The sequence below is a fragment of the Triturus cristatus genome, chromosome 3_2, assembly GCF_964204655.1.
Source record: "Triturus cristatus chromosome 3_2, aTriCri1.1, whole genome shotgun sequence".
Lineage (NCBI taxonomy): Eukaryota > Metazoa > Chordata > Amphibia > Caudata > Salamandridae > Triturus > Triturus cristatus.
In genome coordinates, this window is record NC_140584.1 from 82777775 (window position 1) to 82801083 (window position 23309).

Sequence of the window (23309 nt, forward strand, 5' to 3'; positions counted from 1 at the left end):
TTATTACATTGGATAGGAATTTGGGTCACACATGAAGTTATCCCCTACAGACAGGGACAGAGGCAGAGGGAGCTTATGGAACTGGATGACCAACTCACTTTTTACCATGGTTCGGCCACGTGCGGACCTGCTTCAGCGAACTGGGTCTGAGCAGTTTCTGGAACAAGCCTGGCTATCTGACTGCCTGTTTAAAGAATGAGTTGAAGTGTGTTTACTGGGAATTTATATTAAACAAGACACATCTCAACCCTAGGATGGGAAGACGAAGAGTCTCCTCACAATTCCTAAGCTTCAAGCCTCTGGCAAGTTTTGAAACTTATCTTGATGACATACGACACCAATTAGCAAAGACACTTTTCATGAAGTTTAATTTCAAGACTCTCAGATTAACTCAATCATAGTTAAATGGTCTCCTGGTCAATTAACAGAAGGAGAAACCAATTGAACTTTATGAACTCTGAATGTCAAAGAAAATATTGCGCACATTTTATTTTTATGTCCAGAATGAGAACAAAATAAGTCTAACCACTGTGTCTAAGCTCGGGGACTAGGACTTTTTCAGAGGCTTTAGGAATTTAAAAAACAGATACATCACAATTGATAGTGTTTGGTGTTAGCTGAGATCGGTTTGCTGAGAACCTTGTACCAAGAAAGAAAGGAATAAGTGTTTTCAAATGAATTAAGGCTTTTATTTTTATACCAGTTTTAGCTATGTTTTATTATGCTGCAGAATTCTGTATACATTGTTATAAGGTCTTTTATATTTGTTGTATTTTGATATAGTGCTTTTTATGGTATTCCAACCAAAATAAAAGCTATTTAGAAGGAATTGCATATACAGACAAGGCTGATGAAAAGAAGATAGTCTAACCTTTGAGGAAGCATTTATCATCTCCTTGTATCCAACACAGCTCCAAGGTATTTTATTCTCTGCACTGAGAGAGATAAAGACTTGCTGCAATTTATATGGACATGCAGGTGTCGGAGGACATGCCTGAAAAGTTACAGATATTTCTAGTCAGAATTAAACAGTCAGTTGTCCAGCTATAGCTAGGTGCATTTTTTAAACTGTCTAAGAAATGCTGCTACCAGAGGCACAGACTTTGAAAAAGTGCACTTTGCTTTCACTCATCTTTGCTTTCCTGTAGATAAATCAGGCTGTTAAACAATTATGAATCTTAAGCTCTGCAACCACCTTTCTGCTCCCTTCCTTGCTAACATGAGGTCATTGAAGTAAATGCCACTGCACTTTCCTGGTTCTGAAACATTTATGATTGCATTATTTCATTGGAGTAAATATACGTCTTGAACCAGCTGGTTCGAATGGAGAGATATGGATTGTATTTGAGGTGGAATGTTTGGAGAAATTGTCTGATTTTAAGAGATTATCCATTTTACACAATACGGATTACCTAACTATCTTTTGTTATATTTTCCCATGCTGAAAACTATTTGTTGATATTTCTCCACATGAATGGATAAATGCAGAGAATAAATGTGGAAGTCATTGCTTTGAGTTACTGGATGCTTCTTAGTGGCTGTCTACGCCATGTTTTCTATGGATATCTCTGCTTGTGGCATAACCTTCTGTACAATTGATGCTCCTGTTGCCAACTGTGATGGGAACCCACTGAAGCAAAGCTGAATGTATGTTTCACTGGACTGCAGCCTCAATCATTTCTCAACTTCTGCTCCAGCATCCTCTTCAGTCTTGTGATTTAATTATCAGCAAATTATCCAAATAAACAAGGGCTGAAAACTCCCTGGTTAAAACTGGTTAAGACCCATGGGATTTAACCACTGAGACACCATAACAGGATACACTGTAAGTAACGTCCACCACCTTTTTCTGTGTCATGATCTGGCAGGAAATCAAGACTCCTCCATTGATGATCCCCACAAAGGAGTATGTTACTTAAGCTGTAAGCATCTATTTGTAGCATGTAGTGCTGCAGATTAAAATGCTATGCACAACTCCTGCCATCTAGTATTGGGCCCGGACTCTGCAAGTTGCTTTTCTCAAGGAAGTTTTATGGTCCTCGTTGTGCGTTGTATCTCCTCCTCCTCGAGGTATTGCACATGTCCAATGGCTCCTATATTAGATTGTAATGTTTTTTTCTCTGCCATATGGGAAGTGAGGATATAGTCTGCTAAGTTAGCATTTGTTGTTGAACATGCTGAAAGTCCTGTGTATTTGTGTTACCATCTAATACCTTCCAGGGAGGGTGCATGTGAATCTGCAGCTCTACACACTACAAATAGATGCTTATAGAGTAAGTAACATACTGATGGAGTAAGAATGCGTAGCATGTGTTGGCTGCAGATACATATGATATGCATATATTGGAAAGCAGTACTCCTCTCGCTGTAGCTTTAGGCATCAGATGGTTCATTTGCTTGAATAATGTGCATAGAACTGTTTGTCCCACCAGTGCTTGTTGTCTGGATTGCCCATCTACACAATAGTGTTTGGTAAAGTGTGTGGATTTGTCTATGTTACTGCTTTACAAATGACCGTTTTCTGGATGTATCCTAAAAAGGCTAATGATTCTGCCTCTTTTCTTGTTGAATGAACCCTTGGAATCGTTGGTAGTGTTTGTTTTGCTTTGATGTAGCACATTTGAATGCATTTTACTATCCATCTAGTGATTCCTGCTTTTGATATTGGATTGGCTTTACTGGGTTTGAAAAGGCTACAAATAGTGGTATTTTCCTGAACGTTTTTATTCTTACCACATAGTACATAAGAGCATGTTTTATATCTAGGGTATGTAATGCTCTTACTGCAAACATTTCTGGTTTTGTAAAGAAAACAGCTAAATCCAATGTCTGATTTAAATGAAAAGGTGATATGACCTTCAGCAGAACTTTGGGTTTGTGTGTAGGCGAACTTTGCCTTTAAATACTTGAAAGTAAAGCTCCTCAATAGTGAGTGCACATATTTCACTAACTCTCCGTAGTGATATAATAGCTACAATGAATACTACTTTCCATGTTAGGAACTGTATTTTGCATTTATGTATTGGTTCAAATGGTGTGGCTAATAGTCCTGCTAACATAATGTTTAGGTTCCATGTTGGTACAGAAGCTGTACGTGGTGTAATCACACTTTTTAGTTCCTCCATGAATGGTTTTTTGACCGGTATACAGAAAAGAAATTGGTTCTTTCTGTTTTATAGGTACACTGATTGCTGCTAGATGCACACATATAGATGTGCTAAATGTGGTTTTTGCTGTTGTAACAAATAACATACTAGTTGTTGTTCAGATGGTTTGGATGTGTTTATGTTGTTTGCAGCACAGTAGTGGACAAACGATTTCCATTTTGTTGCATAACAGGCCTTGGTTGGTCTGGCTTTCTTTAGAATGCAAAGATACCTGACCAGTTTATCCATAGAGCATTGCACTTGGATTGGGGGTGTCAATGTCGGGATGCAAAGTTGTGTCATTTTGCGTTTTCTATGGTGACGAAGAGATCTATAGTTGGTGTCCCCCACCGATGGAAGTAAGTTTATAGTTCCTGAGTGTGGATTTCCCACTCGTGTACCTGCTGTTGCGTTTTGCTTAGTAAGTCTGCTATTGAGTTGAACACTGGAATCGAGCGCAGTCTTGTCTGTTCTTGGCTCCAAGGCATACTCTTGATGTCAAGCAAAGCCCAAGGGCTGTGGCGCACTGTGGTGTTCAGGGTGAGGTGTATGTAAGAATGTCTTTGCACAGGGTGAGTTAATAGTACTCATGACCCTTTATGTCATCTTCATTTTCGATCCCGACCCAGGTACCGGAGTATTCAGCGTGGGATCCTCGACCTGTATCTCAGACTTTTCTTCCTCACTACTTGTCAGAAGCGACTTGGTGGGGGCTGGCAATGACTACCCCACCTTGCACTATTGTCTCGGTGACGAGCACGCGCTCACTGTGTGATTCTCCGTGCAAAATATCTGCCTCTGCTGTCATCTCCATGGTATGTTCTAGGCATCTATCTCTTCTGCTTCGCAACGTCTACTTGTTTTTGAAGAGGCTGAAAGCTGCACAGTCTTGTTCGTTGTGTTTCGGTAATAAACACAGGTTAAAGACCTTATGAGTATCGAAGAGGCGTATTTGGCCCTGCATCAAGGGCACAGTCGAAATAAGTTTTCCTTTTTTGCCTCCATTACCTGGAGATGGACAATCTCAAAGGGTGTGGACGACGACAATACAAAATTCTGAAGCGAGCACTCAATCTGTAGACGAGTCCAACAGGTATCAGACTCATGTGTTGTTTTTCTTTGACGATGTTCGATCGCGTGAGTCTCTTTTTTCCGCCCACAGGCTCCATGCGCATCAAAACTATAGAGCTCAGATGCAGTCCATCCAAGCCGATGGTAGAAAAAATAATCTAACTAAGGAGCCGTTGTACACGTGCAATACCTCTAGGAGGAGGGGATATGACAACGCCGACCATAAAATTTCCTGAAGGAAAACAACTTGCAGGGTCCGAGCCTAATACAAGATGGCAGGAGTGTGCACAGCATGTGTATCTGCATTCAACACATGCTACAAAGATCTTATTCCGGGGTATGACATTGCCCGGTTGTTTTACACATAACAGTAGCTACATAGTAAAGAATGGTTTCTCCATCATCCATCAATGAATGTTACACTACAGAAAGAATTTATCAAACCATATAACTTCTAGGGTAACCTTTATTTGCAAAGTTTTGTAAGGGCAAGAAAGCAGCCTATGCAGCTTCCAAAACTTAGGAAGTATAGATATGAGACTCAAGAAGTTTTTTTTGTCAAAACATTTATAGATATTACCTGCTGAGGAGAAGCTACAGGAATGATCAGCATTGCCACAACTCCTCCAGCTATAATGTCTGTAAATATAGAGAGGTAGTTTATGGAGAGAAATCAAAGTAAGGTTGCAAATTAGGGACTCAGTCAACAGGATCACCTGGCAGTATGCTCTGGAGAAAGCAAGTCTCAATGTGGCCTATGTAGAGAGCATCAAGGCCCTGCATGTGCCTGGTTTGTGAGAGGTGTCCTGCAAGGAGACTTCCTTTGTGGAGAGGAGTAGCATATGGACCTGGTATTTCAAGTCTGTTTTTATGTCTGGGCCCGACTCCAGCACCCTATAGCTGATGCCTAGAATCTCTTGGAATTGTTCTAGGTAGAGTAGATTCTACCTGATAATAATGAGCATCAAAAACTGGATCCCAGAGATTCAGATGATTTAAGTCATCACGGAGTATGAAGACATTGAAAGAGAGTGATCCATCAATTTTTAACATATCTAAAGCTAACTCATTAACACTGAGCTATGGCAGACGTCTCTAGGGATGCTTTCTGCCCTTTGAAACATCTGGGCATTACTGCAAGCCGAATCTTATCCCAGTAAGATTCACGATAGGATACAGTTCCCTACTGTTTTTGCTAGACATTGGTGGAGTGGACAAAGTCATCTCAGGAAGAGCCCTAGGCATTCTTAAGGACTGACAGTTGGCTGTAGCAAGATTCCCTTACTTTCAGTATCTCACTTTTCTGAAGGCAAATGGTTCACTTATCCATTGTGTACAACCTGAGACGCAGACTATACATATTGCATTGTCATCGTTCCTAGCCATTTTCGAACTATATACAAAGAACTTGCCAATGGTGCCAGTATGATGACAGGAAATAAAGAGTGAACAGCAACTGAACAAAAGAAGGGGGTAAGATAAACGTTTTTGTAAAGAAAAAAAAGAGGCTGTACACTTAAAGGAAGTGAAAACATGAAATGGCAACTGAAATTTGAATTGCTAAGATAGCCAAGAAGACAATCCCAGGACCCCAGCTGTTCTCAAGTGACAATGCATTATTCTTTACTTGGGGATAGTTCTATCTTCTTTCTAAAACAGAAGTTTGGACAACGGTTAAAAGGAGAAATTTGAACTATTGTTGAGTTGATGGGTGAAAGGGGGGTGTAGACTCAAAACCTGCTCTTGCCACTTTTCAGCATGCCCCTTGGTGACTTGTTTCCAGGTATTCCCACACATAGACTTGGTGGCTAACAACATTTCAATTGTAACATTATTACGGAATTGGCTCATAGAAAAACAGCCCAGATAGGATAGATTTAAAAATCTGCCCAAGAAACACCTTTTAGCTCTCTCGCCAGTCTAGAGTAATCACAAGATATTCATGTTGGCCATTCTAATGAAGTTAATGGCTAAAAATGATAACAAATTATAAAATCAAATTGCTAATATTTACAGGAACTGACCCATTCTGCTTTCAACGTGCTTAATCCTAAAAAACGATCATGACACAATACAACGTTTTTAACATCCAGCTGGCCAGTACATAAACTTCAGAATACAGCCCTGTAGAGCTAAACTGTATAAGGAAGCACCAGAGGTGAGCACTGAAGTCATTGCTGGATAACAAACACATGGTGTGTGCTGAAGCTGTGTTACTTGGTTTTCAATCATAAATATGCCCAAACAGAATCTGCTGTTTTCTGACCTATCCTTACTCTGATATTACAGTAAATGGAGTGGAAGTGTGATACCAGTCACCCTTTCACCGCTGCTTTAAGGGGCAGTTGTCTTGGTCCTCTAGCGGCTAAGAGGCTTCACTCACCACACTGCTGTTGCTGGAGTTTTTCAGGTGGTTATGCAGGAGCTTGGTGGCGCCATCCTGGAAGGCCTTTGGCAGGGCGCCAAGCAACATGGTGAACTCCGGCGTGTTCAGTTCGAATAGAGAAATTAAGGCTACCTGCGCCGCCTAAAAAACAAAACACAGACAAAGAGTATTTGCACTTCATTATGCCGAATACTCAGAAAACAATAGTGTATGTATATATATATATATATATATTTTCACTGAAAAAACCATAGGTTTCACACATGTTATAGTTAGGTGGATATTTCACTCATAAAAAACCAATGAAATTCCCCCGTTATAGTTAGTTCAGATAACTATAACTCGCGCGCCCGCAATCCACTGCTCATGACGTCACATATTACATCACTCATGACATGGTCAGTAGCATCACTCATGACATCACTGATGACATCATCCTTGTGATAGAGTGGCGGACACCCATTTATCACCACTATCTGTAGGTTTTATACTATATGAGGTCTGTGTTACGCCCCTGGTTTTACTGAGTTACGTGTGCCAGTGTTCAAAAATGCTAAATGCATAAAACATTATCTGTTGGTGTGAAACTCTATTGTGTACAGCAGTGCCCTCAAATTTGAGAAGTCTGTAACATTACAACTTCCCATTCTTCACAGGACTTGTTTCCCAGGCAGTTCGGAACTATCCAATATGCACAAATTCCTTAGTGAGTAGTCCCCTTCATCCATCCATTCCTCCATTTTAATTTCCATTTTGTATCACAAATTAACTGCACTAAATTATTCTGAAAAGCAAAGGTACAGAATGTAACACAATGTGGAAAAGGTGTAGCTCTGAAAAACTGTTACGAGTCACTTTTTTCTTTAAGAGAGCTCTTTCTTTTTATTACATGCCTTGACAATGCCAACTTTTCTTGCATTTTGGATCGAATAGCTTTGCAGACGCAGTTTATCCTTGCTGAGCAGCATCCGGAAAAAGTTAATTGCCTTCCACTGATGCTGTGCAGCATGGTGAAAAAACAGTAACAATGTGGCCAGCGTCAATCCACTGGAATGCAGATGAATATTGGTGTATACCTGTGCATGCATCATGAAGAACGCACATTTTCTTTGCTATTTTTATTTACTGATCCAAGATGGCAAACACCACGTTAAAGGTCAAATAAAGACAAATATTTTTAGCACAAAATGCATTCTGTACTGCGGAGCAACCTGGCAGATGCTGGGCCATGCATGCAAAAAATAAATAACGAAAAGTGATAGATCAGCAAGGGGTTGGGGGCAAAGTAGGAGCTGGTGGGAGAAGCAATGTGGGTGCAAATAAAATAAAAAATACAGATGGGTGGGGGGAGGAGCTTTTTTTGTAAACGTATATAGTAGGTGTAAAAGTAAGAAAGTACCACGGTCATAAGGAAGTGTGTATATAGTTGCAAAGAAAGTACAAAAGGACCAATTAAAACATCAATTTAAAAAAGGAATAAAAACAAAGTTTGGCTTACTATCCATGACATGCACTGGAGTGGGCTAATGCATATGTGCGGAAGTAAAATGCCATCACACAAAGTATGACAAGCCAATTGCTTAAGTTTGCAATCCCATTACTCCTTGCTGTATGATGTGGTGAGCAGAGGCAAAATGTGAAAGTCAGTGCCACTTCAACAGACCAATGGAACTTCTAAATAAAGAGGGCTGAAAAAAACCCATGTATAAAAATATATGCATTTTTATTAGGATTTAAAAAAATAAAAATGGCTGGCCCAAAAAAAAAAAGCTGTCTTTAAACGAGATCTAAAAACATGGTGTCTTGTTTGTTTCACACCAGCTGTCTTACGGTTGAGAGAGGTTCAAGTTGTGGATGCAATTGTTAATATGATATAAGAACGCATTAGCTCACTTTAACATTCAAAGAGCTGTCCTAATAAGAGCGGTGAACATTTAGGGAAAAGTTGTGAACCCCACCAATACCTCTATCTGGCAGCTTTAAGGCAATAATTGCAGCACATCACTGTTGCACAGATTTAAAAACAGAAAAGATATTGGTAAGCATTGGTCTCTCCCTCTGCCCACGATCACTAGAAGCTTAATCTTTTGAGCGGTTGAAAGCAGTATTATGGGATGAAGATGTATGCGTAATAAGATACACATCGAGGGTGTGTGGGCAGTAAACAGTTTGGAACTAGGCATAGAAGCTGAAAGTTTAGACAATGGGAGGACTGTTTGAAGAGTTACTGCGATTAGGCCAATTTCATAACATGTTAACTGCAGTGATTTTCAGATTTGTCTTCAGCTAGTTTACCAGGGAAAGAGTCAAAGGCAAGCCTGTCTGCGACTGTCCATGCCTGGACTGTACCTAGCGCCAGAAATCCTTGTCCTTCGGCTACCCACAGATACTCCAATCCCTTGACTCCAGATTCGTCAATAACAACTGCTGCATTGCATTGATCAACAGTAGTACCTTTTCCCTGCTGCCACTGCCACTTCGCCTGCAACACAGGACCGCCCTCCCTCACGGGAACACTCGCTACACCCACCTCAACAAGCCTGACCGCTCCAAAACGACTCCACTGTCTCCTACTCAACACTTGATCACTCCGCAAACATGCCTCTGAAATCTGGGAAACCATCACCACCCTCACCCGCGCCGTGATCTTCATTACAGAGACCTGACTCAAACCCTCCTATATCCCCACTGCAACACACAACGGCTACAAGATGATACACTGGGACCGCACCAAGAAACACGGAGCCAGCATCGCCTTCATTCACAAAGAAAACATTAGTTGCACCACTCATCTTCGACCTCCCCATATGGATCCATAGCACCCCCTACCTCAGGAACCAGAAAAGATGCCAATTCAAGAAGTTGACACACGCCTATAATGCTCTCCACAAGTAAGGACCAGCCTACAACAATCACCGCCTGAACTTCCATCAGCCCTCCAGACACCTGCGCTCCGTTGTTCTTGCACACACACCCCCGCATCTGCAGAAGCCCCAGTAGAGGACGATCCTTCTCCTATCTCACCCCCAATTCCAGAAACGACCTTACCCTTTACCTCCGAACATCATCCTCTCTCCTGGAATTCAGAAAGCGACTCAAGACCTGGCTTTTTGACTTATAACAGCAAGAACCCAGCGCCTGGACACCCTCGCACGTGAGTAGGAAGAGTTACTTACCTTCGGTAATGTTATATCTGGTAGAAACAGTCTAGCCGCAGATTCCTTAACTTAGAATATCTCCCCAGGCGTCAGACTGGATCCGGAAAATCTTTTTTCCCCAGCAATACCCCTGCACGCCGGGAGGTGACATCGCCCAGCTCCGTACTGACGTCGTCCACGGAAGTGAGGTCAATGGAGCCATATAAGCCACTCCCGGCGTGCTGACGTCAGTTTTCTACAGAAACCTTTTCCGCGCCACAACGCGGAGCCATGCAAAAAACTGCGATAGCATAGGAGCAGTGTGTATTAAAGAAGAGCAACATCGTTGAAAAAACAACGATAAGTAACACGAAAATGAGAGAAGAACCATTTGGATAAACAATAGGAAGTAGAAAAGCACCCAGTACCCAGAGGGACTGAAGGGAGCTCACAGAGCACTTGCTGCAAGCAAGGGCCCAACAAATTGCCAAGTCGTGCCCCACCTCGAGGGGGGGGAAACGGCTGCGGCACAAAAGACATGACAAGCCAGGCACTGCTCGTCACCACAGGAGGGAAATGAAAGAACCACAATATCGAAGCAACAGGATGCAAGACAAGTGATTAGGAGTGAACGACCACAGGAAAGTTCACAACACACACCCTCCAGAGATTGAAAGACTGTAGCACCAAAGAGAACCCAACCCAACCGACTGCCATAGAAAGAAGGAGGCACAGGCGGTGGGAGGGAATAAAGAACAGAATAACTGGACACATGAAGAACACAGATGGCACAACTTGAGAAGGCAGTGAAAAGTTAGACTTTAACCACCTAAAAACGTGGACGGAGTGGAGAGCCAAAGGGCCCCACACAGGAGAACACTCCCTACCCCAGAGTGAGGTGCGAGAGTACACCTCCGGAAGACCAAGGCCACCAGAAGGTGGGGGCTAGGTGGAAAATCACCATATGAAAAGGAAGAGCAGAGCAGGGAGGATGGGCGGGCGTTAAAGAATCTGCGGCTAGACTGTGTCTCTACCAGATATATCGTTACCAAAGGTAAGTAACTACTCCATCTGATAGAGACATCTAGCCGCAGATTCTTTAACTTAGAATAGATACCAAAGCCATACCCCATAGTAGGAGGGTCTGCGAAACAACCACCAAGTACCAGGAGAACATATTCGTCAACTGCTGACGAAATACGGTGGAAACCGCAATGCCAGGACAACGGACATCAGACCCATGATTCACCTTAAGGAGCATGAACAAGGGATGGTAAAGACACCAAATCCTACGAGGGACGGTGTGAGACCTCTGTCGCCCAGACACAGACGAAAGGAAATCAGAACTAGAAGTTCTGTGCTAACGCAAGAAACAATGCAGTGAGACCTTCAAAGAAGGATTCCAGCACCGGTCCCTATAATCCAAGAGGAACGAAGTTCCAAGGGTCAAAACAACATGACAACGGTAGAGCATACCGCCTCAACACATACCACAGTGGAAGCCACGAGAAACAGGGGACAGTCGGAGACTGTCCGCCCAAGCACAGGAGCAGCAGCAGGAGGCCTGTGAGTGTAAGAAAAAATGTGTACCCCCTAGGACATGTGACAACAGTGGCAGGGCCGAACCAAGAGCATAGTGCCAACAGAGACAGAGTAGCCACCATTGAGCAAAAGCTCAGGAGGTAGGCATGCAGCCAAACAAAGTAAAAGGCACCACAGTGAGTGGAGAACCTGCAAAGCTATGAACACATAGAGGTCACTATCCCGAAGGAAGAGTAAGCAAGAATATCTGACCCCAAGGCAAAAAGACTTAGTAAGCGAGCGCCCCAGCGGCATGTAGAATCCACTATATACACATAAAGAGGCAGGAATGTCGCCACACATACGTGGAGTGACGAAATCCTACTTAGGGGAGTCATACAAGCGGTACCACGGCACCGGTGTGCTGCGTAACAGGTAAGAATGCAGCAAAAACAAGAGGTCCCCAAGGGGGAAGAATCCTGGTCTCCTGTGAAACAGGCGGAAACATAGACCAAAAGACTACCCATAAAGGATTGAGAGAAGGCACAGACAGAAGCCAGGCGCCAAAAGTCTACACCGCCAATTACCAACACCGTCTACCAAAATGGAGAACGGCAACCAACTTGGCCCTAGCACGACCCATAGAGTTTGTGGTGTCCATGGCAGACCGAATTGAAAAGCGTGCTACATCATGGCCATCACTGATTAGGCGGACCAGATCGGCACAAGAGTTCTCCGGCAAGGAGTGGAGGGGCCGTTCAACAGCGTCCTAAAGGGCAACCGTAGCCCGAGCAAATACACACAACGTGTTGAGGGACCGGAGTCCCTAGCTGGCGGATGCAAACACATCGCGGCCAAATGAATCCAACCACCGAGACTCCAGAGTGGGAGGATGCAACGGACCAGGAGTGACAGAGAGCTGCCTGAAGCACAAGTCCTCCAGCTCCAGGATGGAGGGTCAAACAGGCGGGGTCATTGGGAGCCGGCCGATGGAGACGTGCCACGGCACGATCCACGGGGTCCCCCGGGGAGAGCCTTGTTCACGTTCCGAGAAGGATGTCAAACAATGACTCCGCAATAGGTAACAATGGTTCCATGCTCCCCGCGCCCTGGTGGAGAATATCCAGCAAAGACTCCGAAGGACTAGAGGCTGAGGGCGGCTCAATTCTTAAAATGTCTACAGCCGTGCAAACAGCCCTGACAGAGTATCAGCAGCAGGATGAGTAGGCCAATGCTCCATTGGCGCCTGCAACAGAGAGCAGTGAAGGGACTCAGGGGGTGATGAACCCACCAATCAAAGCCGGAGACGGCACCGGCGTCGATCGGCGTCAAGGCGATGTCGAGCTGGCATCGGAGACCTCCGAAAGGGCCCTGACCAGCGGAGGAGCAAGCGTCGGCGACCTCCGAACAGGCATCGACCGCCCGAGATGAGCCGGCGACCTCCTAAAAGGTTTCGACCCCTGGAGTGTAGCCTGCGTCAGCGACCTCCGAAGAGGCCCGACTCGCCGAGTCGGTGTCTGCGACCTCCGAAAAGGCCTTCACTCCTCGAGTCGAGCCGGCGACCTCCAAACAGGCCTCGACCCTGCGAGTCGAGCCGGCGACCTCCGAAAAGGCCTTGAAACTTCGAGTGGAATCGGGGACCTCCGAAAAGGTCCCGACCGTCCGAGTAGAGCCGGCGTCGGCGACCCCCGAAAAGGCCTCGACCGCTCGGAGTCAGTCTGGCGTGGACTCTCCATTCCCAGAGGTACAACCTGCGGGGAGAGAATATGCCGAAGCAGTGTTGTGCACCGTGCCGCAGCCACCTCCAGTGCAACGGCGCTACGGAAACGCTAGACTTCGTGGGATGCGCCTCCGGGCAGTGTCCCGACGTTGCGGCGACTTTGGTGTCAGAGTCATGGCACTAGGTTGGAGCCAAGGGTAAATCCGCCGGCGGTGTCCCAACCTGAGTCCCTACCCCCCCCCGTGAGGCCCTGAGGTGCGCCAGGGAGGGGCGGGGGGGGGGCAAATGCTTACCTTTGGCGACTCTGGTGACAGAGTCAGGGCACTCGGTTGGAGCCGATGGTAAACCCACCGGTGGTGTCCCAACCTGAGTTCCTACACCCCCTGTGGGACCCGGAGGCACGCCAGGGAAGGAGGGGGGGGGGGGGGGGGGGGTGCAATGCTTACCTGAGGTAGGCAAAAGACGGCCTCGTGGACGACTCCACTGGAGAAGGAGGTCTGCAGCGGCATCCGGCAGACAGCAGCTTCATGCTGCGTTCCCGCAGTGATTGCGGCAGCAGCTGGCGGCAAACGTCGCACTCCACAGAGTCATGGTGCTCTACTAAGCACCATATACAGATTTCTTGAGGGTCCGTCGCTGACATCCGTCGCGAGCAGGACCGGCACGGTTGAAGGCCACAAGGGCATCGAACATACTGTTCCTGGACGCGAAAAGCGTCGAAAAGGCCGGTAAAAAACACAATAACAGGCCCGAGGTATTACTTTTCCGGATCCGCGTTAGGACGCGGAAAAGAAGAAAACTGACGTCAGCACGCCGGGAGTGGCTTATATGGCTCCATTGACGTTACTTCAGTGGACGACGTCAGGACGGAGCCGGGCGATTCCACCTCCCAGCGTGCAGGGGTATTGCTGGGGAAAAAAGATTTTACGGATCAAGTCTGATGCCTGGGGAGATATTCTAAGTTAAGGAATCTGCGGCTAGATGTCTCTATCAGATGCTGTGCTTTACAAGTCCAAGCTCATTGATTGATTGATTGAAACCGGCGCTTGAAGATTTGTTTCCAAAACTTGTGGGCTTCAAGGGTACCCTTACTAATTGGTAACAAATTTAGCTTGCACAAGAGACTGCCCAGAGCTGGCACCACATCAAAGATTGGAAACGAATCATGAATACTCCGGTAGCACCAAAACAGTGGGAACAACAGGGCAGGGATATCCACTAGTCCCCAATATCTTTGACAGGGAGAGAGATTCATTACAAAACTTGGTTTGGCTTCTCATCTGCATTCAATATTTCCACATTCCAACCCTAACAGGGATGATTTGGAATGCTTGTCCTTTGGTATGCCCCTTTTGGGAGGGGGTGGCCGCTTGCCAAAAGAAATCCTGGGGTACCAGTGCCCTTTTTTGCTAGAGGATTTATTGCTTGGTTTAAAGGCCACTACAATGAAAGCGATGTTTACAACTCATTAGCACATGGTCTTGCATTGCTTGGGAGCAGCTAAGCTAATAACAGCTGTCGACTGGAAGAAAAGGGAGACCCGCCTCCCTCACAATGGTATCACAGACTATGGACACTTCTGGCCATGGGACAATTGACTAGCAATATGAATGGCATGCCATTGGGCATTGCAACTAAATTGTAGCCACTATATATTGGGGCCTCCCGAATACTATACTTCCACTACAATGGCGTGCACTGAATTTGTTTGAGAAACTACTGAAGAGTAGGCTTTTTTTTCTTTGCCTGGAGCATTCTGGATATTTGTCACCTTTGCGGTGAGCTCAGTGGGCTGATATACTGTGTGAACTAATTCCTTGTAGTACAATCTGGAGGGTGGAGTTGAGCGGTCTAACTGTTTTTGTTTCACAGTCTTGTAGTGTTCCCTCTTTTGCATTTGGGGTGTGTGGGTGTTACATGTTGCAGATCGGTGACGTTATGATGTTAGATACTGAAACATTAATGGGATTCTCATGTGATTAATTTGTTACAGTTTTGTTACCGGGCACGATGTAATGCCTTCCTCTTTTTGTAAACTTAAAATGTTTGTTGCATAAAAAAGTAAGCAGTGGAAAGATAGAAGCCAGCCAATCAGTGAGATGATAAAGAGGCTAAGCTCCAGAGGAGAGACAAATACAAGATGGATAGGCTGAAATAAGGAAACAAAGCAAGCAAATAGGAGTGACAGAAACACCAACCAATGGTAAGCAATGGGCAGAGTACAAGCTCTAGTATGTTCTTGGTAAGTCCACAATATATATTTTGCAACCAGACAGCTTCCGCTGTCTATTTTTGCTCGACCCAAGTAGCAGAATGAACTGGAAGAATGGATGGCAACCCAGATATTATCCCACACATTTAAAGTTTAAGTTTGGTTAAACAGATGATAATTCTGCTCAAGTCAATATGCTACGCGCAATGTTTCTGTAGAGGGCATGAGGTCAGAATGATTTTGAAGTAGCTCCAGTATGGCTCTAAGCCAAATGTCTTGCCAAGTATAGACTAGCCATGAAACAACCCACAAGGGGGCAAACGGCTTCTGCTAACAGAACATAATGTAAAACACTTAAATAACTACTTTTTCTTCAGTGGAAGTCGCTGCTTTAGCTACTGGATAAAAATTTTCTTTTCTAACCATACAGTATATCTTATTGTCTTAATACCTAAAGTCTTCCGGTACCCGCTGACCAGATCTTGCTAGCCATGTAACATGTGTATATTAGCCAAATAAGCAGACTGCATTTACCAATTTCAATACTAGGCTGGCTGAGAGGAACACTGATTTTCCAAATGCCTCAATCCTCCTAGACTCCCTATCCGGAAGAATCATGGGAAATACATAGGAGTTTCCCTTGCAGTTTCAAGCCTGAACAGCCACGCTCACATAGGTATAGTATTGTATTCTTGCATTTATATAGCACTTACTACTCCTATGTGGGGCACTGAAGCGTTTGCCCACATGAGAAGCATGCTACACAATGGAGTGTGTGTAGCTGGAAGGATGTTGTTTTTTGTTTTGATTCCATGTGTTTCATGTCATGAATGATGACCACTGAGGTGCGATTGTGCTGTGGGACGCAGCGCATAGCAATGTGTTGGATGATGAATTGTAAGAGACAGACGCTCAGCTTTATAGTTTTCAGCAAGCTGATAGCTTTGAAACAGCTCTGAAGGTCCCTTTATGGAATTTTATTTGATACAGTGTGCTTATCTGGTCACTGCACTGGGTTGTCCAATCTGAGATTTTGTGTACAATTGTGGACCTGAGCTGGCATAGTTGGAGGTAGAGAGAAGTGGAGAGATCGGTTGAGATTAACATTTTTTATTATCATCCTAGATCTGCGCGTCTATCTAAGATGTACAGAAATGGTCAGCTTATGTAGATATATGGGACCTGCAGTGAATGGACTATATTAAAGGCCTCCAACATTGTCCAGTAATGTATGACAGATCTCTTCAGATTTTCCATGCCGGTTTATTTTGTGATTCTAGGATGTACAGTGAGGTGATGGACAACCCTCAAAGCAGCTATATCTTATGAGAATTGAATAGGTATAAGTTACAATTTGTTGCTGACCACTGCGTATCATGGTTTTAGTAGCATTGTCAGCCACAGCTCATATATTTGGAAGAACATAACTATATAATGCCACGGCGATCCATAGGTAAGGCCTTTTTTTGCTTACTTGCATAATGAAAGCAGTTTTCTGGTTGAGTTGTTTGCAATTTTTTGGGTTAAAAGCTAAGGATTGTGCTTGAGGGTGCAACTGTTTTCTGGGCTGTGCTGCCGGAATGCTGGTCGTACAGTTATCTAGGAAATAGCCAAGTGTTTAACTGTGTTTGGAAGTGTATATGCTCCTCTGTGCTTCAAGGATGTTTAGTGAGAAAATCAAGGCTGTGAGGCGCCAGTCTGTCACATCTGGCCACCTGCCAATTCACTGCAGGGCTTTAACTAGGTGCCTATTTACATGTCAATGTAGGCCTCAATATAAAGGGGTCAGGACTCAGATGTGGCTGGCCCAGGCTGTAAGATTTCCATCAAGACATTTATCTTTATCTGAATAGAGAGCGCTTATAGGGGTAAGACCACAGCTGTCTGTCAGATTACCACTGTATATAAATCCTCCCAATCCCACCATCAACATCTCGGGGTGATGGCAAGCTTTGGTATGGACACTGAAGCCTCTGATGGTGCATCCGCTCTAGTAGACATATAAGATCAGAGTCCAGCTGTGGCGACTGGTTGTGCTTTAGTAATTCTATAGCTTGACACCAGTCAGGTTTCGGCTGAAATCGGTTCAGGTTCAGACATCAGAACCAGCACTAGATCCTCATCTGGTGCCAGTGGCGTTGTTACCACCCTACTGTCTATGATTGTTGGTCTTGCATTTTCTAAGTGCTACAATTCTAACATTTCATCATGGGTGTGCTTGGTACCGTGCAGGAAAGGTGTCAGTCATACTTTTGCACAAAATCCATAACTGGGTGTGTGTTTTGCAGTTCTAGTCTACCGATTTATTTAAGAGATCAGTATAACACAACTACTTACCTTAGTCCCAACAAAACAGCAGAAAAGAGAAATAAAAATTCAAGCTGTATTAGGGAACAGAAATGTGCCTAACAAGTTTCTGGATGTTGACAAGTAGATACCATTGTTTTGTCTTTACACTGGTTCTGAGCACAATTTCAGCCCTTACTCTGAGCACTGCTTTTTGATATAGCATAGTAATCAGTTCTTCCGCCTCTCTCAACCACCTTCCTAGAGGATTAATTTGTGAATCTTATGAAGCCCAGATCAATGAAGCCCCACTACAGAGGAGACAGAGAAGCAGCATTAAAGGCACACAACAACCTCTCTTACAGTGTCAGAACTTGGTTGACCGCACAAATATAGGGCGAGAACAATACAGCAGAGTCACTTGATGGGGGATAGGGAATCCATATCTCACTGTGAGCTCGAGTTTAAGGCCATGAGGGAATAATAATGGCCCCTCTTCATTATCTATCTCTCACCAGCACAAAAACAAAGGCTTGGCATTCCGCCTAATAGATACAGGACCAAGAAACACATTTTAAGTGGAACGTACCAGCTTTGGGAGCAATGGTAGAAGGAAAAGATTCAATTTTTTCTTGTGCTAAGGATACAGGCCTTTGATTGGCTCCCCAAATACAATGGAATTAAGGATCACATCCATTCATGCATTTTAAAAAATATAGAAGTCGCTGGTATGGTTCTCGAGTGAACATCTATAGTACTGCTTCATGTTTGATTTAGGATTCACTCTGCAACTGTGTTAGCAGTTCAGAAAGTAATTGCATTTATTTTATTACATGTACACTTACCTCTACCTGAATTTTGAATTTCAGATTGGACTGAGAATATTAATAGGCATTCATACATTCTTGGGTTTGTATACAAATAGCCGAAACGTGAAAGAGAGAACCAGTTGGGGCCACCGATGGATTAGATCCAGCAGATGCATTTCTACTCACCTATGGTGTAACTCAGTTTAATTAGACGGCTTCCAGGTAGGTTTCTAGCAGGAGCGCACTCAGGGTGGTAGAGAAAAACCACCAAAACACTCTCTCTCTAGATTGGAATGCTTGTATCATAAGACAGCTAGGAAATATCATTGGTAGGTGAAATTTCTTATGACCACCAGAGCTAGTACTGGCAAAATTGTGTACTGAAGATTTTACAGCCAAAGCAATGATGAGCAGAATAGGGGGAGGAGCCTAGCGCGCAACCAAGATGGCCGCGTAGGTGCGAGGCTCCCGAGGACCTCCGCGACCTCCTAAATTAATCCTGGCGATATCCTGTCCTTGTCGAGGGGACTGTGTTGGGGAACCGGAGCTGAGGCGCCACCCGTTTTTTGGGCTCGAATCGGACCCCGAACGCCGGTGGGAGCGTCGATCGAAGGTTGCGGCCTTCTCCTCGCCGGCCCCCCGGATTGGAGTAGTGGGGCGATCCGGGGACAAAGTGAATAACAGCGGCGAGCGGGGCTGGGCGACTGGCGTACCCCGCACTTTCACTTTCGCTTTTGCGCCCTCCTAGCTCTCAAGCCGGGTCGGGCTGCGGAGCGGGGTGCGGTGGCCTTGTCCAGGAGCCCGGCTGACCCGCCGGCGGTGGGTTGACCCGCGGTTCGGTGGTCGCCCCTGCCCCCCCCCTGGCACCCGTGACTGGTATAGCGGCCCGTTTGGGGAGCTTGGCACGACTGCGGAAGAGCCAGCATGTCCACCAAACAAGATGGCGACCGGGCGAAGGTGAAGACGACCCGCCGAGGCACGGCGCACCAGGCCAACAGTATGGACCGCTACACGCTTCAGAAGGGTTCTCCGGAGACATCGAGTGCATCCCCGGTGGGCCCGACGGAGGCATCTGCTCATCCAGGGGATCTGACCCTCCGGGACGTCATGGGCGCCATCGCAGAGATGAAGGCCTCGGTAGACCAGCGTTTCGACACCTTAGCGCAAAAAATAGACTCGGTCCTTGTGGATGTGAGCCTTGTGAGGGCAGACTTGTCCAAAACAAACGACCGAGTCGACTCCCTGGCCCACACCACGACGAGCCTCACGACAGACGTGGTGGCCCTCCAGAAGGAGGTGCGCCGGCTTGGCCAGGCGAGCGCCCTGATGGACCGGCGATTGGAGGACTCCGAGGGTCGGGCCCGGAGGAATAATGTCCGTATTGTGGGGGTCCCGGAGGGACGAGAGGCGGAGGCGGCGGACCTCTTCGTTGAAGATTTGATCCTGACCCATCTCCAGCCCCGGGGGCTGAGTAAGCTTTTTGCGGTGGAGCGTGCTCACCGGGTCCCCGGGGGCAGACCTAAGACTGGTGCCCCGCCGCGGCCGCTTATCGCCCGGATTTTTAATTTTCGGGACAGAGATGCTATCCTCCAGACCTCCAGGCAACAGGGACCGGTCAAGCTTGACAACATGGAGATACATTTCTACCCAGACTTTACTCCGGCGGTCCAGAAGCAGCGACAGAGCTTTCTTGGGGTTAAACGTCGCCTAAGGGACCTGAACCTCACGTACTCAATGCTCTTTCCAGCTAAGCTGAGGGTAGAGGTGGATGGTCGCACGCACTTCTTTGACCGGCCCGAGGCGGCTGGGGACTGGCTGGACACTCTGCCTGGAGATCGGGGCCGGGGGGGCGGGGGGGGCGCGGCTGGCGAGGAGGGCCCGCCGGATCAGAATTGAGGGGTGACTGAATAGGCCTTGCTCTGGACGCTGTTCCTTCACCATTTATTGATTGCGTATGTTCCCCTCCTATGGAGGTTGCGTGGGGTCTGTTGGGGGCTTCCCTCCTCCTTTGGGGGACTAGTTAGTATTTAGCTATGGGGCGACAGGCACACTGCACTTTGGGGGGGCTGTCTGGGCTCATGCAGGGGTGCAGGGAGGGGGGAGTTTTGTTGGGACCGGGGGGTGGGGGGGGTGTGTTGTTTGTTAGCACCGCAGGGCAAACCCGCTACTATGTTCTTGTTATTAGGATGCTCGATGGGGGACGACCGATTGATTCGACGTATGATGGGGGGTAGGGATTTGACTGTGTTGTCATGGAATGTTAACGGCCTGGGGGATAGGATTAAGCGTGGTGTGGTCCTGCAGTACTTAAAACGTATTTCACCAGATGTTGTCTTCCTGCAGGAGACGCACCTTATAGGTAACTCCTTTCATGCAATGAATCGGCGGGGATATCGTTTGGTGGCGCATTCCGGCTTCACCTCGGGCTCGCGGGGGGTGGGTATTATGATCAAGAACTCGCTCCCGTTGGAGATTGATGAGGTGCGCCATGATGAGAGGGGACGCTACACGGTTCTGGTGGGAAGAATGGAGGGTAGAGTGTTTATCTTTATATCCGTGTACGTCCCGCCTGGGTTACAAGTCACCACATTCGCGGACCTGGGGCGCCTCCTTCTGGACCTTCCGAGTGGCCTGCTGGTGGTTGGAGGGGACTTTAATGCGGTGGCCTCTGGGTCTATGGATCGCCATCCCCCTAGGGACCTCCCCCGGGCACAGGCGTGGCTGCCCGGCCTTCTGGACACGCTGGGCCTGGTGGATTGCTGGCGATTAAAGCATCCCGAATTGCGACAGTACACCTTCCACTCGGGTGCCCATGGCAGCCTCTCGCGGCTTGATTACATCCTTGTCCCGGCGGCCCATGCAGGGAGGGTGGGGGAGGTGCGCCATCTAGCACGGGGTATCTCAGACCACTCCCCATTGTTGTTGCACTTCGATGTCTTCCCGAGGGGGGATGGCAGGGTGGCCCCAATCAATGCATGGTATTTGCGTGACCCCACCATTCGTGTCGATTTGATCAAATCCTTACAGCGATATTTCGACGAGAATGTGGGGTCGGTCTCTTCCGCCATCTCCCTGTGGGAGGCTTTCAAGGTAGTCCTTAGAGGGGAGGCCCTCTCCTTTATCTCCCATGCCCGGCGGCTCGAGCGGGAGGAGGTGACCCGGGTAGAGGCCGAGATTGCAGAACTGGAGGGTGACCTGGGGAGCGGGGTAACAGACGCCAAGTTGCATGTTCTACACCTAAAGCAGGCGGCCTATCGGGCCCTCGTCACGGAGGCGGCCAGGGGCCTCAGTAGAGAGCAGCAGGGGCGATTGTATGATGTGGGTGATAAGGCTGGCAAATTGATTGCGTGGTTGGATAAGAGGGAGAGAGCGAGCCGCGTGGTGCCTGTGATTGAGAGTATTGATGGTGCGTGTGTCACCGAGCCAGAAGCCATTGTCTCCTGCTTCGCGGATTATTTCCGCGAAGTCTACTCCCCGGTTTCCCCCTGCTCGGAGGAAGATTCCCATGCCCTGCTTCGGGACATCGCACTGCCCTCCCTAACGGTGGAGGACAGGGATTCGCTTGACGCCCCTCCCACCTCGGACGAAATTGCCTTGGCTATCCGCTCGGTTGCATCCGGCAAGGCCATGGGCCCCAATGGTATTCCCATCGAGCTCTACAAGCTACGCCCGGATGTGTTGGCGCCCCACCTGCGCGCGATGTTCCTGGCGGCCCACTCGCAGGGTTCCCTTCCGCCGGACCAGCGCCTGGCCACAATTGTGGTGATCCACAAGGAGGGGAAGCCCCGTGAACGTGTCACATCCTATAGGCCGATTTCGCTTTTGAACGCGGAGCCCAAAATCCTTGCCAAGGTGTTGGCCAACCGGTTGGTTGGCGTGGTGGGCGACCTGGTCCACCAAGACCAATCTGGCTTTATACCGCACCGCAACACGGCGCTCAATCTGCGGCGCTTGCACGGGGTGCTCGCGCGTGTCCCCTTTGTGCGGGAGCCGGCCATCTTGGCATCCTTGGACGCCACCATGGCGTTTGATACGCTTGAATGGCCATACATCTGGGCGATGCTGGCGAAATTCGGGTTCGGCCCGGGTTTCATTAGCTGGGTCAAATTGCTATACTCGGGCCCCTTGGCGCAGGTGGTAGTGAATGGGCGAGTCTCGGCCCCATTCGCGCTGGGGAGGGGTACGCGACAGGGTTGCCCCCTGTCGCCTCTCCTATTTGCCCTGGCCCTGGAGCCCCTGGCGGAGTGGCTACGGTGGCACCCCTCTATCCGTGGTCTCCGCTGGACCCCCGAGCATGAGGACCGTGTGTCCCTCTACGCTGACGACATCCTTCTGTATCTCGCCTCCCCGCGTAAATCACTGATCGTCCTGGTTGATGTTTTGCGCTCCTTCGGTCGCAACTCGGGCCTGGTCATCAACTGGGCGAAATCCTGTGTCTATGTGCTCTCCGGGGAGGCTCCGGCCCTACCACGGGACTGTCCGATCCAGATTGCCCCCCACGGTTTTCGGTACCTGGGTATCTACATCACACTTGACCCGGAGGCCCGCTATGAGCGGAATTTGCTGCCCCCCCTCCAGCGCTTGAGGGAGGACGTGGTGCGCTGGCGGCGTCTGCCGCTCTCGCCGCTCGGCCGAGCGGCTTTGTTCAAAATGATGTCCCTGCCGCGATTCCTCTACGCCCTCCAGAATACAATGGACTTGGTCCCGGCACGCTATTTCCGTGAGGTGGAGGGCCTCCAGCGGCGCCTGTTCTGGGACGGGAGGCCGCGCATTGCTCTGGCTAAATTGACGCTCCCGTGGTACGATGGGGGGGTCGCCCTCCCGGACATTAAACGGTATTACTGAGCCTCCCAACTAGCTGCAATTAATCATGGCCTTTATGGGCCCGCCTTGAACCCGGCATTTGAGATGGATAAAATGCTCCTACCCGGTGGCGATTACAATCGCGCGCTTTACTCTGGCGCGCCCGACTCCCGTTTGACGGGACCGACGCGTGTTATGGTGCGTGTCTGGCACGCGGC

The 23309-nt window shown here is 47.6% G+C and overlaps 1 protein-coding gene across 2 annotated transcripts in view; it reads right to left on the reverse strand.

Moving 5' to 3' along the window:
• Window positions 1–23309, reverse strand: part of CLASP1 (cytoplasmic linker associated protein 1) — a 1312099-nt gene that overhangs the window by 330260 nt on the left and 958530 nt on the right. For both annotated transcript variants that reach the window (XM_085647275.1, XM_085647274.1), the window contains one exon: window positions 6601–6744. In XM_085647275.1, the coding sequence (XP_085503401.1) occupies window positions 6601–6744 (144 nt within the window). The remainder of the gene's footprint in view (window positions 1–6600; window positions 6745–23309) is intronic.